General features: G+C 38.3%; 1 protein-coding gene across 2 annotated transcripts in view; it reads right to left on the bottom strand.

Annotated features, from left to right (window-relative positions):
- Positions 1–17,925, bottom strand: part of LOC126248919 (uncharacterized) — a 154,367-nt gene that overhangs the window by 52,606 nt on the left and 83,836 nt on the right. For both annotated transcript variants that reach the window (XM_049950412.1, XM_049950413.1), the window contains exons 8-9: positions 11,619–11,786; positions 1,047–1,087 (exon numbers count right to left, since the gene is read on the bottom strand). In XM_049950412.1, coding sequence (XP_049806369.1) covers positions 1,047–1,087; positions 11,619–11,786 — 209 coding nt within the window. The remainder of the gene's footprint in view (positions 1–1,046; positions 1,088–11,618; positions 11,787–17,925) is intronic.

Raw genomic sequence — 17,925 nt, 5'->3', positions numbered from 1 at the left:
TTATATGGTTAAGTGTCAACTGGGTTTTCTTTTGAAATATGACCACATTTTGTCACAGGTGGCTACACTGCAATGCAGAAATGACCAACACAGACATACATGTTACACAAGGACTGCAATACAACTGTTGAATGTTGAAGGTGAATTCCAGATGCTTGATCCACATTCACGAAATGCTAAAAAATGTTTTTAGGACTGCATCCAAAGGTTCACGCATACTGGGTACCACACAGAGTGGTTGGCAAGAATACAAATGTCAAGAAGGCAGAAGTCCTCAATTTGTTGCACTGTTTCAATATGAACAAAAAGGTATAACACAAATGAAAAAGGCAGCCAACTTAACGGCATCACATAACAGAAAAAAATTTAAAACTTTACAACTGACAAGACAAGTGATGGACAGTTTATTTTGGGATTGAGGATGTGCTGTTGTTGGAATTTTCAGAGCAGAGGTCAACCATCAATTCCTGCAATACACCTACTCATTTTCACCATGTTCAAAAAAAGGTAAAGCTTGCCCATTTATAGCTACTTAGTTTAGTTATAGGTAGTTACTGTTACTGCATAAGAATACATGTCTTGTAGATAAACACTATAGAAAAGAACACAGATTATGCTGAAAAGTGAACAATTGTTATTATGAAGTTTGTCACTATATGCTGGGCAATTTCTCTTGTTTTTCTTCTTAATTACAAAAGAAATAATTTACAAAGTCCTGAGTTTAATCTTTGTATTTATGAGCATACACTTGCTTAAAAGTGTGGAAATGAATGAAAAGTATTTTCAAAGTCTGTTTAGTTCCTCAGCATATATTTATGATTTTCTGAATAGGGAGAGTATGAGTGTTTCTAGCCACATCACACAAGCTGGTCAATTACCTTTGAAGTGCCCTGTACACTATTAGCCATGATTTGAGGTACAAAAATACTGCTGAAATGGATATTGAACAGTTGTGTTTTGTAATATGGATGATGTGTGGAAAAATCATAATGCAAATCTAATATTAACAATAACTTTGCAGTGCAATAAGTTACTGGTGTACTCACTTCTTGATTCAGAGGTGGTTTCACATTTGGTACACGGGGAGCTGAAACAAAGTTGTGAATTTAAAATAAGTACCATCAAAATGTGAGTGCACACGTGTGCCCACACACACACACACACACACACACACACACACACACACACACACACACACACACACACATATTATTGTTATAATATCTGAAGACTGAAATACTGCAGAAAACATATTACTTTGAAAACAGTCATGGCTTAATGGAACATGTTGCACATGCCAAACATATTTAGTGTATTTGGCAATGGTCAACTAAAAAGGAAGAGTGTGTGTGTGTGTGTGTGTGTGTGTGTGTGTGTGAGAGAGAGAGAGAGAGAGAGGGGGGGGGGGGGCGAGAGGGAGTGAGATAAGGGAGAGAGAGCGGCATCACATACCAGAAATAATGTATATATCTATTTTTATTTTCCTATGGTTTTACACCTGGCTAACTACATTTTTACAATGAAAGGTAATTACATAATTATAAAGTATAAAACTACATGTGGGAAGAACACCTGTCATTCACCAATTAATTTAGTACTTAAAGATGCTTTTACTTTTTGCATCCTAATTCTTTTTGTAGACTGATTCATATAAGATGATCTCACAATGAAGACTAACCATCTCTTATTCTGTTCTTTTGTATCCATTTTGTAAAATTTCCTCAATATTGCTTTGATGTTGGCTAGATGTGAGTGAAGAGATTTCAATTTTTATCTGCATCCATTCCTTATCAGTTCTGGGGCAGGACCCTCTTGATATCTCTGATTTTGGTGTAGATGTGAGTGAAACTTCCAGTACAAACTGAGTCGGTAATGCTGAGACAGAAGTCTGCTCAGTGCCAGTATGGAAGTTAATATGTGAATTGGCTGGCATTCAATACAGTGTGCTCGTTACATAGATGTGGGGGTTGGCAAACAAGAGTAAACCATAACCTACATCCATACTCTGCAAACCACTGTGAAATGCATTACGGGAGTACCTCCTATTGTACCATATACTATGGTTTCTTCCTCTCAATTTGGATATGAGGCGTGGTAAGCATGACTACTTTAACTTTTCTGTGCAAGCTGCAATTAGGCTGATCTTGTCCTTGTGGTCCCTACAGACTGATACGCGATACAGCAATAAATGGTAGGCTATAGTATAGCCGTAGATTCCTTGCTTAATACTGGTTCTTGAAACTTTGCAAGTAGGAGTTTATGGAATAATTGATGATTACTACCTTCAAACATCTGACGATTCAGGTTTTTCATTGTTTCTGTGGCACCATCTTGTGGGTCCAGCGAACCAGCAACCACTGGTGCTGCCCTTTGATATCACATCAGTACTATTTGGTATGGGTCCCACACACTTGAAGATAGTTGCACAATTGTTCTGTAAACAGTCTCCTTTCCAGACTGACTGCATCGTCCCAGTATCCTACCAATGGACTGGAAATCCGCCTCGTGCCTTACCTACAACTGAGCCTGTATGACAGCTCCATTTCATATCCCCACCAATTATCATCACCTTGGGTATTAGTATGAGTTGAATGACTCAGTTATGACTAATTGATATTGTGGTCATCCGATCTTATCTATTTCTGCATTTTATGAAGTGCAAACTTCTGCATTTGTGAATATTTAAAGCATATTACCAATCTTGACACCAATAGAATATTTGTGCACTTGTTTTTTCAGGCAGTGCTTCAATAACAGTAACTGAATAACCTGCAAAAAGTCTGAGGTTACTGTTAACAGGGAACTATCACACTTCCCTGGGGCACACTTCAAGTTGTTTCTACCTCTGTCAATGACTCGCCATCCAAGATAACATGCTATGTCCACCCTACAAAGAAACCCCCAACTCATTCACAAATTTCATAATATATGACCATACTTTCATTGATAAACATTGGTGAGGCACTGAGTCAAATGAGTTTTTTGAAATCAATAAATACTGTATCCACTTGATTGCTTTGATCCATGACAAAAGCCTGGGTTGGGTTTTGCATGACATTTTCTGAATTAATTCTGATTTGCACAGATGAGGTTGTTCCGTTTGGGATACCTCTTTACATATGAGCCGAGAGTACATTCTAAGATTCTATAAGAGATTGATGTCACTGATAGCGGACAATAGTTTTGTGGATCACTTCTGTTATCCTTCTTGTAGATGAGTGTGACAAGTGCTTTCTTCCAACTTCTGGACACTGCTTTTTCTCCACGGACTCTAGGACATACTATGGTTAAAAGAAGGGCTAACTCAGTTGCAAATTCTGTACAATCTGACAGAGATTCCATTTGGTATAATTATACCAATTTCAGATGTCTCTGAATGCCACTGACACTAATTTCTATTACATTCAATTTTGTAGCGGTAGGAGGATTAAACTGGGGGAGTGGTCAAGGATACTCATTTATAAAGGAAAGTTTTAAAGTCAAGTTTAGAATCTCTACTTTTGCTTTGTTATCCTCAATTTCACTCTTTGTGTCACCATGAGTATCCGGACACTAACTCTGGTGCCAGTAATACTGCTTACATATAACCAGATTTCTTTGGGTTTTGAGAGAGGTGTTTCAATAACATTCTTCTACAGTAGCCATTTGAGGTTTCACACATTGCCCTTTGATAGAAAAACACATTTTTTTAGCATCTGAAAGTCTTATTACACTACACTCCGCTTGAAAATTATTGTGCACTAGTAGCTGTTAGGAAGTTTCTTTACAGGGGCCATAGATGGTCCCTCTAATCATGAACTGAAACGTGTGGAGCTCATTCTTGAGATATGGCACCACTGCCTCTTTAACTTACTAAATGTGCAAATCTCCCTATTTCTTGTACTTTGGTAGTAATTATTAATATAACTGCCTCACGGTCACCCATTTCACTTTCAATATCGACATCCTCCAAGAGATCAGGCCTATTTGTTTCCATTGGCTTTACAAGATCATTCAATAAGTAATACAACATTTCTTTTCCTTGGCCAATTTTGGCTGAAAAATGTGTAATTTGTTGAGGGACACTGTGAAATATTCACTCATCATCCCTTACAGTTTCATGAAGTTCCAATAGATGGCGAGACCATACATAGCCTTCACAATGGTGTCTGTAACATAGGTGTGTTCAAAGCAGAGACCTGTCACTGAGTTTCTTTTGGCAGAAAACCAGAGCACCGCAGATATTCATATGTGGTTGCACAATTTCTATGGAGACTTGACTGTGAACAAAATCAAGGTGGGTTATTGGGCGAGGCATCTGTCACCATCGCAACAAGGTTGCGCAAACCTGGACTGTTCTTCCTCACCCACCCTACAGCCAACTTCCATCTGTTAGGACCAATGAGGGATGCACTTCATGGGAAGCGATATGTGGAAGATGGGGCAAGTTATTGATACAGCAAGACTTTGGATCTGATGTCGACCAGTAGAAAGGCACCATGCGAGCATGCAGGCCCTCCCAGGAAGGTGGCGTAAGGCTGTCCCATTGAATGGAGATTATGTTGACAAATAGGGTTTTATACCCAAAAGAGTGAGGAATAATATGATTTACTGAAATCCTGAATGAAACTAAACTCCTTTCAGGGCCAAAAGTGTTGCATTACTTACTGAACCTCCTTGTAATATACAAGGTCATCCAAAAAGCTGTTACCACTCACACGGTACTACAAAATTTTAAATTTTCTTCTGTTGCAGACTAGAGATGGCCGCCTGACTTCATTTTGAAGAGAGAAGGAAGGTAGCAGCTTGGATGGAAGAGTGTGGGTCAACCTCAATAGTGACAAAAAAAAAATTCAGCAATGGTTTGATAACGATCCTCCAAGCCATTTAACTATCTGTCAACTGCATGAGAAATTTGAGCACACTAGGTCTATGAGCAATGATTGTACAGGTAACAGAGGATGTTCAAGAAGTATTTGAATGGAAAATAACATCATAAATGTTCAAAAGATATGATGATTATGTGACCATGGAAGTCAAGTAGGTGATTAGCATTAGAAACCAGAATCGGATGAAGCCATATTTCATGTCAGCGGCAACGTGAATAAGCACAATTGCATCACTTGGAGTACAGACTATGACAGCACACTCAATTTTCTCCGAAAGTTAACATATAGTGAATTATTTCAAAGTTCTGAGTACTTGGTCTATATATATATATTTTTTTTATGATCAAACTGTAATGAGAGATTCTTACCTAGATATGCCGCGGAATTTTATTGCTAATAATCTTCCCCTCAATATCAGGTTACTTCCCGCAAGATGGTACACCACCACCTATTCCTTATAAGTTCGACATTACCTTGATGAACCGTTTAGCAGACACTGTATAAGACAATGTGGACCTTTGGTGTAGCCACCACAGTCACCCTACTTGACTCCACGTGACTTCTGGTCATGGGGAATGGTGAAATAACGCATAATCCAAGTTGTCCAATCTATACACATGGAAATGTGTGAATGAACTATGGTATGTATGGAGAAAAGGCTCTGCACATACACCAAGAACCAAGGAGAACAGGTTAAAGAACTGCACTTGCGTCATTTGGAATTGTGTACATAGTGTGTGTTTTTTATATTGAAATAAAAAATAAAATAAGACTAAAATAATAAAATAAAATGAAAGTTAATCCCATATAGGTCATAACATCTTTTTAGACAACCCTATATATTTCCATAATGAGTGGGCTTCTGAACTAGTTTTCAGGAAAAGCATTTAGCAGGATACCTTGTCATGCTCACCACTTACATAACTGTCCCAGTTGATTGATGATCGTAGTATTGGGGTACATTTGTACTAGTGCGCAAAGGTTTTTTTTTTTTTTTTTTAATTTCTAGTTACTTCCAGGGGTGAGTCTGGTGGTTGATAAAAGAACCCAATTATAAGTTCACAACCATGTCTAATACCAAGACTTGCCTACACAATTTCACCTGCAGCTTCAATTTTTATCTCAGTAGATACAAGTCTCTTGTCTACTGAAACAAATACACCACCTCCACTTCGCATTAGCCTATCCTTTTGATATACATTTAGATTTCATAACTGAAGATGCAAGTCTGAGGGTACCTTTACCATTTTTAATATAATACAGATGGACAAACACCAACTGGGCCACATTTCTTACCAGAAACATTGTATGGGACATAAGGAATGAGGAAAGGATTTTTTATAGTGCAGAATGAAGAAACATTTACAAATGCTTTGATTATTTGTAATAGAAAAAGGTGAAAAGGGGGAGAAGTGTAATCTTTCCCCACCGTGAGACATAACAGAGGTATCGAATAAATTTCATCACAGATACTGCTTAAAAAGTACTACATTTCAAATATTTCATTTACCTTAAAGTTGATCATAAATTGATCAAGTGAGTTCAAACTAATGTTTTTTTTTCTTTCCAAATTGCATGACGATTATAAGTAATCTGCCAACTTCTTTCCTGCTGAAAATAAACAGAAGCTGGAAGGTACATAGATGGCAGAAAAATTCTAAAAGTATGAAGTTTCCATTAGAAGCTGGATTTCTTACTACTCTAGCTGCTAAATTTGTATCACCTTTATGAATTCACAACTGTGAAATATACAAAAAAACCTATGAACTAATGCTGGAGATCATCTTTGAATTATTTCATGAAACAGTGGCTTTCACACTGCAAAATAGGATTTTGTACTGTGAAAAGATGATTCAAATGTTAAAATGCAAGCAATAATTGTACCCTTACGTGTATTACCCACATTTCTTTAATTTTTGTCTACCACTTTGAAGTTATGAATTATTAACTAGACTTCTGCACTAGTGCTGAGGTGCAGTACTGATACCCGAGATACTGTCCATTGTTCCCATTGGGTAGGAGTTTTTGAACACTGAGACTGAGTCAATGCAACAAATTTCACCTTTTGGGAAGCATGCTGTATCCTGTGTCAAGGGAACCAAGTTCAAATGGGTAGGGGTCTGTTAATCAGTGGCAGCTGAACACACAGTATACAATGATACCATTCCGGGAAATGGCAGTAAGGGGTAAGAAGGTCATCTTGTGCACTCAGTTTACATATCTCAAGGTCTCATTCAACATGTTGAGACTGTTCTGGCGGACACTGAGGGAACAGGGTGCAACCAGCTTCAGACTGTGATGCATATAGGGATGAACGATGCCTGTCATCTCTGCTCCGAGATCATACTTGGATCATTCGAGTGACTGGCACAGAAGATTTGACCAACCTTGCTCACAGAATTTAAGTGAAGCTCCCAATTCGCAACACCATCCACACAACCACCTCTGGTTCTGAATTGTGCAAAAGGCATGCATCAGAGACTGAGAAAGTTCTGTGACAAGATAGACTGCAACTGCTTAGACTTGCACCTTTGGGTTGGGAACTGTAGAGCCCCCAAAATGAGCCAGGGGTGCACAACACATCAGATCCTGCTACGCAAAGTAGCTTACTCTGTGTGGGTTGCATCCACGGTCTTTTTTAGGTTACACTACTCTCCATTTAGTCTAGATAATGATAGCTGCAAGAAACCCTGACGCATTTGTGTAAAATCCAAAAAATGCACCACAGATGAGACTATTGGAAACTTAGTGATCAACTGCCAAAGCATTTGTAACACAGTGCCAATTTGTGAAGCACTCCTGAAAACCAGTGAAATTCATATAATAAAAGTAGGTATAAAAGCTCGTTAAAACCTGGAATTGACAGAAGTGAGATTTTTGGGGTTAATCCAAATGTAATAAGGAAAGACCAACACCATCTAGATCCACAGCAGTTTAATTCTGTCCTCCTGCATGGTTTGGGTGCTCTAAAATAACTATTAGATTGTAACAGTGAACAGATTTTTCTGATGTCCTGGCCTGACATTGAGGACGATAATTCAAACATACTGGTGCTGGATGGAATAAAGACTTTCTGCATGCAGAGCGTGTCAATCTGACACAAACTTTACTGCTGAACAGTGTACTGTGTTGTAGGTGGAGCCATCTTTGAAGACGGTGATATCATCGATTAATAGCGTAAACAGCCAATCAGTTGCTGGAATTCTGGCAACTGACTGGCTATTTACTTTATTAATTGATGATATCATTGTCTTCAAATCTGGCTCCACCCACAACACTGAACACTGTCCTACAATAAAGTTTGTGTCAGATTGGCATGCTCTGCATGCAGAGCGTCTTTATTCCTTCGAGCACCGGAGTGCTTGAATTAGTGTCCTCAATGTCATGTTAGGACATTAGAAAAATTTGTTCAATGTTGCAACCTAATAGTTATTTTAGAGTACCCAAACCATACAGGAGGATAGAATCAGCCAATCAGTTGCTGGACTTCTGGCAACTGACTGGCTATTTAAATTATTAACTGAAGCTTACTTACAATTGCTGTTAAAGGCCATTTTCAAAATATATCAAGCGACACACAAAAGAGATCCTCCTTATCTGTTTCTGACATCGACAAGTTTTGTCAATGTAAGTCTATACAATGTTGAGTGTGCAGCAATAACATCTATGGCATTTGTTCCCCTCAGTTAATGAGCTGGGGATCTCTCTAGTACAGTTTTTGTAGTATTCATTTGTGCAATAACTTTCTCCACTTTGAGAGAGACAAAATTTATTATAGTCATCAACAGTGTCTGAAGGAGAAAGAAGGTACTGAACTTAATCACTAGTGTCTTGTCATGTCATGGAATGTACAGCACACTATTCTTTCATCACACTGATAAGTTACTAATTCATACTCCTGGGTTGTATTCATTTTCAGAGCACTTTCCTTTCCAAAATGGCTTCTATTCTGCCTCAAAATGCCAGATCAGGTCAAATTAGAAGACTGGTTATAATGGTTCCATGATAAGGAATGTGTGAAAATACGTATACACCATTTGGAAAGCTTATTTTGATTGTAAATTTTGAATTTACTCTTTCCTTGGTATTTGTATCTGCAACTACTTTTGCCCCTTTGACTCTTGGTATTTAGTCACAAACAGTGTGCTGCCCATTCTTTCAGGTGTATATGCTCAGTAAATACATAACAGGAATAGTAAACATATTGTGCAAAGTACGCAAGGAAAAGAAAAGACAGGCAACATCCTCTATGAGTGGAGCTCATGGTAAGTTAGTTGCCGTAACATAATTTTTTTGTTTGTGGCGCTACTTCCTACATTTTCTCTGCAGCATACATATTTGTTGCTGCCTATTTCATTATTTGAAAAGAGTAAGAAACATCCAGACCTGGAGAATGGCTACCCAGTTCAAGGAAAGGCAAATCAGTGTTGTGCAATAAAGTATCAATATTTTGTATGAACAAATTTACAACAACAGTAAACCTTGCAATCAGCTGCTAAGTGTTTGTATTTAGACCACTTTCTTTCTTAACCATCCTTTCAGATTAACTAATAAAACAGCATACAAAATAAATTATTCATTGGAACTCTCATCATTATATTCTCTTTCAAATTCAGTCTTCCAACAAACACAGTGTAATATAAGAATCACTCCCACACTTTCTTCCAGTTTTTTACAAGCCCAACTGAAAACAAAAAGCATTTGTAACACAGTGCCAATTTGTGAAGCACTCCTGAAAACCAGTGAAATTCATATAATAAAAGTAGGTATAAAAGCTCGTTAAAACCTGGAATTGACAGAAGTGAGATTTTTGGGGTTAATCCAAATGTAATAAGGAAAGACCAACACCATCTAGATCCACAGCAGTTTAATTCTGTCCTCCTGCATGGTTTGGGTGCTCTAAAATAACTATTAGATTGTAACAGTGAACAGATTTTTCTGATGTCCTGGCCTGACATTGAGGACGATAATTCAAACATACTGGTGCTGGATGGAATAAAGACTTTCTGCATGCAGAGCGTGTCAATCTGACACAAACTTTACTGCTGAACAGTGTACTGTGTTGTAGGTGGAGCCATCTTTGAAGACGGTGATATCATCGATTAATAGCGTAAACAGCCAATCAGTTGCTGGAATTCTGGCAACTGACTGGCTATTTACTTTATTAATTGATGATATCATTGTCTTCAAATCTGGCTCCACCCACAACACTGAACACTGTCCTACAATAAAGTTTGTGTCAGATTGGCATGCTCTGCATGCAGAGCGTCTTTATTCCTTCGAGCACCGGAGTGCTTGAATTAGTGTCCTCAATGTCATGTTAGGACATTAGAAAAATTTGTTCAATGTTGCAACCTAATAGTTATTTTAGAGTACCCAAACCATACAGGAGGATAGAATCAGCCAATCAGTTGCTGGACTTCTGGCAACTGACTGGCTATTTAAATTATTAACTGAAGCTTACTTACAATTGCTGTTAAAGGCCATTTTCAAAATATATCAAGCGACACACAAAAGAGATCCTCCTTATCTGTTTCTGACATCGACAAGTTTTGTCAATGTAAGTCTATACAATGTTGAGTGTGCAGCAATAACATCTATGGCATTTGTTCCCCTCAGTTAATGAGCTGGGGATCTCTCTAGTACAGTTTTTGTAGTATTCATTTGTGCAATAACTTTCTCCACTTTGAGAGAGACAAAATTTATTATAGTCATCAACAGTGTCTGAAGGAGAAAGAAGGTACTGAACTTAATCACTAGTGTCTTGTCATGTCATGGAATGTACAGCACACTATTCTTTCATCACACTGATAAGTTACTAATTCATACTCCTGGGTTGTATTCATTTTCAGAGCACTTTCCTTTCCAAAATGGCTTCTATTCTGCCTCAAAATGCCAGATCAGGTCAAATTAGAAGACTGGTTATAATGGTTCCATGATAAGGAATGTGTGAAAATATGTATACACCATTTGGAAAGCTTATTTTGATTGTAAATTTTGAATTTACTCTTTCCTTGGTATTTGTATCTGCAACTACTTTTGCCCCTTTGACTCTTGGTATTTAGTCACAAACAGTGTGCTGCCCATTCTTTCAGGTGTATATGCTCAGTAAATACATAACAGGAATAGTAAACATATTGTGCAAAGTACGCAAGGAAAAGAAAAGACAGGCAACATCCTCTATGAGTGGAGCTCATGGTAAGTTAGTTGCCGTAACATAATTTTTTTGTTTGTGGCGCTACTTCCTACATTTTCTCTGCAGCATACATATTTGTTGCTGCCTATTTCATTATTTGAAAAGAGTAAGAAACATCCAGACCTGGAGAATGGCTACCCAGTTCAAGGAAAGGCAAATCAGTGTTGTGCAATAAAGTATCAATATTTTGTATGAACAAATTTACAACAACAGTAAACCTTGCAATCAGCTGCTAAGTGTTTGTATTTAGACCACTTTCTTTCTTAACCATCCTTTCAGATTAACTAATAAAACAGCATACAAAATAAATTATTCATTGGAACTCTCATCATTATATTCTCTTTCAAATTCAGTCTTCCAACAAACACAGTGTAATATAAGAATCACTCCCACACTTTCTTCCAGTTTTTTACAAGCCCAACTGAAAACAAAAAGATAATGCTTGTTTATACTCAAACACATGAACTACCGGGAAGCAGAAAAAGCACATGTAATACTTATGAATCACAGTAAAGAAAAAAGTACAGAAAAAGAATACGCTTAGAGATACATACCTCTACCTTGGTGATCTCTGCTCCAAACTGAGAGGGGTGCCGTTTCTATGAGACTATGTCGCAAGAGCACTACACTTGCATGCCGTCTCACTTTAGGTGCAACATTTGGACAGCTGCAAGCACTGTCATCTTGTGAACCTTGTCGCAGCTGCACTCCAGCAACAAGACCTTTAAACATTACATTTCAAATTTTAGTATAACTGCATATTATATTTCAGTTTAGTATATATCTAATTCTTATTGGTTACAGAGATATAGCTATTAGAATGTAACCCAAAAAACACTTACAGAAAACAAAGGAAAATGATTAACTTCAAAGTTGAATTTCATAAATTCTACCTACAATTTAAACTCACATTCAAATTCTCTTGATGACACCACAGAGGACATATATGCATTCTGTTATGGTGGCAGCACTATTCACAACCTGAATGAGCAGCTTATCATGTTTTTACTTTTTCTTTGTAAACTTTGTCTTTCAACTATCCCCACTGGCAAAAAGGGGTAAAGGAGGTAAAGTCCAGGCATCTTGGTGTTCAAGAATCATGACTATTTCTACCTATCTATCAACTGATGAATGTTTAGCTGATGTGTCATCTGACAACTAGAACATATAGGGAACCCGTGATGTTTGCAAAACATACCCATCCCTCTTCCGAAAATGCTGGAAGTTAGTTTTTAAGAAAGTTTAGATAACAAGAATTTGTAAGATGATGTGGTAACACATAAGGCTAATCAACTGATTGTCTTCTGCACCATACCACACATTTAAAGAGAAGCATTTCACTGATGTGAGCTAAAAATGTTACTGATACCGTCATGAATGGAAGAGGCTTTATCAGTACTAATGGGATTACTTGGTGATTTAGAGTTAACCAGCGACAAAACTCCAATCATATACATTCACTTCCTTCTCAAAGGTGTTATGCATACATAATGTCTGGCATATTCTTGTATGTGGAACACCAACAGGCACAGAAATTCTGCATATTATGCTCGTTGAGGCAACGGCCTTGATGCAGTGGTAACACAGGTTCCTGTCAGATCACCAAAGTTAAGCACTGTCAGGCTGGGCTAGCACTTGGATGGGTGACCGTCTGGTTTGCCGAGCGCTGTTGGCAAGCGGGTTGAACTCAGACCTTGTGAGGCAAACTGGGGAGCAACTTAGCTACTGGACTGAGAAGTAGTGGCTCCGGTCTCGAAAACTGACAATGGCCGGGAGTGCGGTGTGCTGACCACATGCTCCTCTGTATCCGCATCCAGTGACGCCCCTGGGCCGAGAGGATGACACAGCGGCCAGTCGATACCATTAGGCCTTCCAAGGCCTGTTTGAGTGTAGTTAGTTATGCTTGTTGAAGAACTACATTCTAGAAACAGAATAATGTCTTCTAGTTTATCTACACACTGGTCACTTGCACATTCAGATGAAATCTGATACCTACATACTGAAGCAGTCTCACACAGTTTACTGAAAACACAAATACACTTTCTTGAATCTGATAACCTATGGTTACGAAATCATTTACTCTGTTCTCTTAAGGCAGCAGTTTTTAATTACAAACACCGTGCACAAATACCACATTGGTACACTCAGCATTTGTAAATTCCTGTGGCATGCTTAGATGATAGAATACAACTGGCCAACAAATCACAATCACAGCTGAGAAATGAAATCAAGCACAACTCCACAACTTAGACTTTGAAACCAAAATGACAACTGATAAACAGACCTACAAAAGGAGTATCAACCTGTGAAATGAAAACTTATTCTGTAACCAGCTACATACCTGTAACTGATAAAAACTGGACCATGTCACAGGGAATGTTTTATTTGAATTACTCCACAGTAGCACCTTCTGACCAAAAAGCTGGCCCCCTGGCTTGGTACAGATTTATTGACAACATATTTGTGGTTTGAACACATGGTGAAGAACTATTCCAATTCCTATAACTGCTTAACTCCTTTTCATAGCCCAAGTTCACCAGGTCCTCTTCCAAACCCAAAGCCACCTTCCTTGATATTGACCTCCAACTCACTGATGCCTACATCCACACATCAGTCCATATAAAACCAAACCAATAGCTACACACTGACAGGTGCAACCCCTTCCAAATCAAAACACTTCCTTCCTAACAGTCTAGACATGGGTGGCAAATGTATCTGTTCCACCACCAAATACCTTCACACTTACACTAACAACCTTTCACAAGCCTTGTACTCTCACAACTACCCACAGATCTTATTCACAAACAAATCTCTCAGGGAGTATCCTCCTCTCAGTCTCTGACTAACACAGCTCTCACTACCAACAATCTCAGAAGCACCTCTTTGTCACCCAGTACAACCCAGGCCTTGAATGCTACAACATATTACTCCAGCAAGCCTATGAATTTCTCAAGTCAAGCCCTGAAATGAGATCCTCTGTCCCTAAGTTCTCCCTACACCACCCACTGTGGTTTTACCTAGCCCTTCTAACCTCTAAAACGTGCTTGTCAAATCATATGACATACCCAGACCACTATCCCTACCACAAGGTTTCTAGCCCTACAATCATTCCCACTATAAAAACTGTCCCATACATCCACATACTACCATCTACTTCAGAAACATTATTGGTAAATATTACAATGTCAAAGGCTGAGTAACTTGTAAAACAATGCATGTTGTTTACCAACTAATGTGTGTCCACTGCTAAGCATTTTATACAGGCATGACTATCACTAAACTGGCTGAGTATACAAATGGTTACAGAAGAAATGTCTTTCTTGGGAGACATCCAGTATCTGGTAGCTGAACGTGCTCTATAGCATGACTCAAGGGACCTGTGTGAGTGCTATACCACATAGGCCATTTGGATCCCCTAAAATGATACCAGTTTTCACAATCTCCTTAGATGGAATTTTTCCACCAACATATCTTCGCATCTGACATCATCCTGGATTTACCCTCCATCAACGTACAATCACTCCCCCTATCTTTTCTCGTTAATATATTACTATTACCTTTTTTCATTATTATTATTATTATTATTATTATTATTCTCTTAGTCCATCTTCACTTCTCAGTCTGCTCTCATTATGCCTGGACTGGCACTGGCACAATGTTCACCAATGTACCATCTTTGACCAACTACACTCTCTGATACTAGTCCTTCATCTCGGCATCACCTCAACCTCATAACCTCTCATGCTTCAGTCTGAGTGACCTGCCTTCCCTTAATAATCTTCCCCAACTTATCCCTTTCTTGAACTTTCGTCTCCTTAAGGTGTGTGTGTGTGTGGGGGGGGGGGGGTGTCAGGGATGGGGAGGGGTTATGTGTACACTAGTCTTACACAAGTAAACACATTCCATATCAACTATAAACAAACAAATGATGAAATCTGTATCTAATTTGAAAATAAACAGCTTACATAAAACAAAAATCCGAAATATCTGGAGTTGTACTAGATAAAATATCCTACTTCATCTACATCTATACTCTGAAAACCACCTTATGATGTGTAGTAGAGGGCATTTCCTCCTTTTTCTGTTCCAGCTGCAAATGGTTCGTGGGAAGCAAGATTGCAGGTAAGTCTCCGTGTGAGATCAAATATCTCTGATTTTACCTTATTGGTATTTTAATGAGTTATACATGGGAAGAAGTAATATAATGGTTTAATACTTGGTTGACTCTTCTAGGAAGGTATGCTCTCAGAACTTCAAAAGTAAACCACACTATGATGCAGAACACCCCTCTTGTAGTGCTTGCGACTGGAATTGGCTGAGTGTCTTTGTGTTGCTTTCATGCTTACTAAATAAACCTGTAACAAAATTTGCTGTCCTTCTTTGGATCTTCTCTATTTCCTCTATCAATTCAATCTGGCACAGATCCCAGACTGATGAGCAATATTCAAGCAATTATTGAACGAGGGTTTTGTAAGATACCACTTTTGTGGGTGGGATATATTTCCTGAGGATTCTTCCAATGAACCTCAGTCTGGCATCTGCCTTACCTGTGATTAGTTTTATGTGGTCATTTCACTTTTAAATCACTTCATATGCATACTCCTCTTCAGAAAGGACTTGGATAGAATGGCTGCCAGATTCAGAAAAATATCATACAGAATTTCTATAGAATAACATTTAGTTCACCAGCATACACACTGTGAACTGCCCTACAGATGGTGTACCTTCATTTTGGCTTAACAGTGATTACATCAGATTTGTTGGTGCACAGCTAAATCGGACCATGTGCACTTTCACAGGAATGTCCAGAAACATCCACACTTTCTGACTTCCTATCAGACGCCACATAGCACCACGACACTCCCATTAGGGATTTTATAAACTGGCTGAGAATGAAGACCTTCCAGTTCATAACATCTGTACCATCAACAACATCAGGCTTAATTCCAGATGCTCTCTTCTGTGTGTGCAGCAAAAGAACTCCATGAGAATGCAGGCAGTATAAGTGAATGATAGATTAAAATTATGTCAGTCTAACACTACAACTGAACAACTTGATACCTTGTATTTCAAACAATACTCCTACCTTGTATTTCAAACAATACTCCATGGCTTGTGGAACAATGCAAAGTCTGGTTTGTACTGAACAGAGTAAGTACAAACAGTGTGAGAGGCACAGGGTCACTATTCAAATAGAGTCTAGTGCCCTTGCCCATCTGTGAGTAGTTCTGAACAACAAAACCTCAAACCACACAGCACATCAACCATATGTGCCCACTTTGAGCATCCCCTGGGAATGCAGAGGAGTTCCTGATGGCAACAGCAAACTCTACTGAATACATTAGAAACTTGGATGTTTGTTTACAACACTTTCTTGTATATCTTGTGTTTGTTATGTGACACAGCCTACACATTACACACACAAATAAAGAAGATTCAATTGGCAATCGATAGTGCTTGTGTACTTACTTGTGCTCCCCTTCCACTGCTGATTGCCCAGTACAATGAACTATTTGAGTCAAAAATTTGCTTGTCACTAATATCTACATTAAGATTATTTTGATTCAAGCTACAACTAAGATTAGGAAGCTCACTCTCATGGTGTACTGTAGTTTGTACTTCAGCTCACTATACATTTAGTTCATTGATATAATTATCTCAACTTGTAGTTGATATGTTTCATTATTTGCATGGGCTGTTAATTTCTGTAACTCATTTCTCATCTCACGTGGATGTTTACAATAATTTAGCCTTCAAATTGTCGACATTAACAGAAAAACCAGACAGCTCATTCATCACATCCACCTGTGGAGGGGGTTAAATGACACAATTCTATGTAAGGAATCAATTTAAAAATCACACTCCTGCTAACACCACTGCCACCTCTTCATCAACAAATTGCTGGCAGAAATTTTATATGAAATGGGCCTGCTAAGATTAAAGAAGAAAGAGGGAAAGATTGGTCTGAGGGCCATGTCGGTGCCAGTCCCAAAATTCATCTGAAATTATTAAGAAAATTATGGGAATTCTAAGGACACACTGTGATCCATCAATAGAGAACTGCCAGGTAGGTGAGTTTTGGGCAATTAAACAATATGATTATTGGTGGTCTTACTATAATTGTTTATGAGAAGAACAAGATTAAAATATGTCTGAAATGCAATCATTTAAAAATTGTTTAAGTTGTTATTCAACACCTTCTACTAATTATAATGTACAGGATGATTATTATTAAAAGTTCAGTTTCAAAAGGCTGTAAAAAATGAACCACTGCTCAGAATGACAGAATATTATAGAAGAAGGGGGAAACGTTATATAAAAAATATTACCACTAGATGGCGCTTAAGCAGCAGAATTTGCAAAACAAAAGATATGGGGTGCATTGCTATTCTTCAGTTTGTGTCTGAAACACTCGGTGTGACTGTCTCAGTGCACGATTATGCACTGCTGGTAAAGTTATTTTACAAGAACTGTGACTGTATGTGTCAATAATGGTGCAGAAGTTCTGGACACTCAAGGATATGAAAAAAGGTGTCGGTCAAATCTCTGTCAGGGGTCTAGAGAAAACAATTAAGAAATTCGAAAAAGACACATTCTTTTGAAGTTCAGTGTGACAGAGGGAGGAAAACAATTGATCTGATGTCAGTAGAAGATGTAGCCACAGCATTCAAGGAGGGATCAAGCAGTGATGTGCAAACATGCAGTGCACGGAGAACTGCCCGAACTCTGGACTTCCTTGTTAGTATGGTGCATAAAATTCTATGGAACATTGCTAGTCGTACAAAAGACCCATGTTCAGGAGTTACTTCAAGCTGACCTGCCAGTAACACAAATGTTTGTTCTAGAGTTTCTTGCTCACAT

This window comes from Schistocerca nitens, chromosome 3 (genome assembly GCF_023898315.1).
Source record: "Schistocerca nitens isolate TAMUIC-IGC-003100 chromosome 3, iqSchNite1.1, whole genome shotgun sequence".
In the NCBI taxonomy this organism is placed as follows: Eukaryota; Metazoa; Arthropoda; class Insecta; order Orthoptera; family Acrididae; genus Schistocerca; species Schistocerca nitens.
The sequence above is the reverse complement of the archived record's forward strand: the minus strand, read 5'-3'. Positions and strand labels throughout refer to the sequence as shown.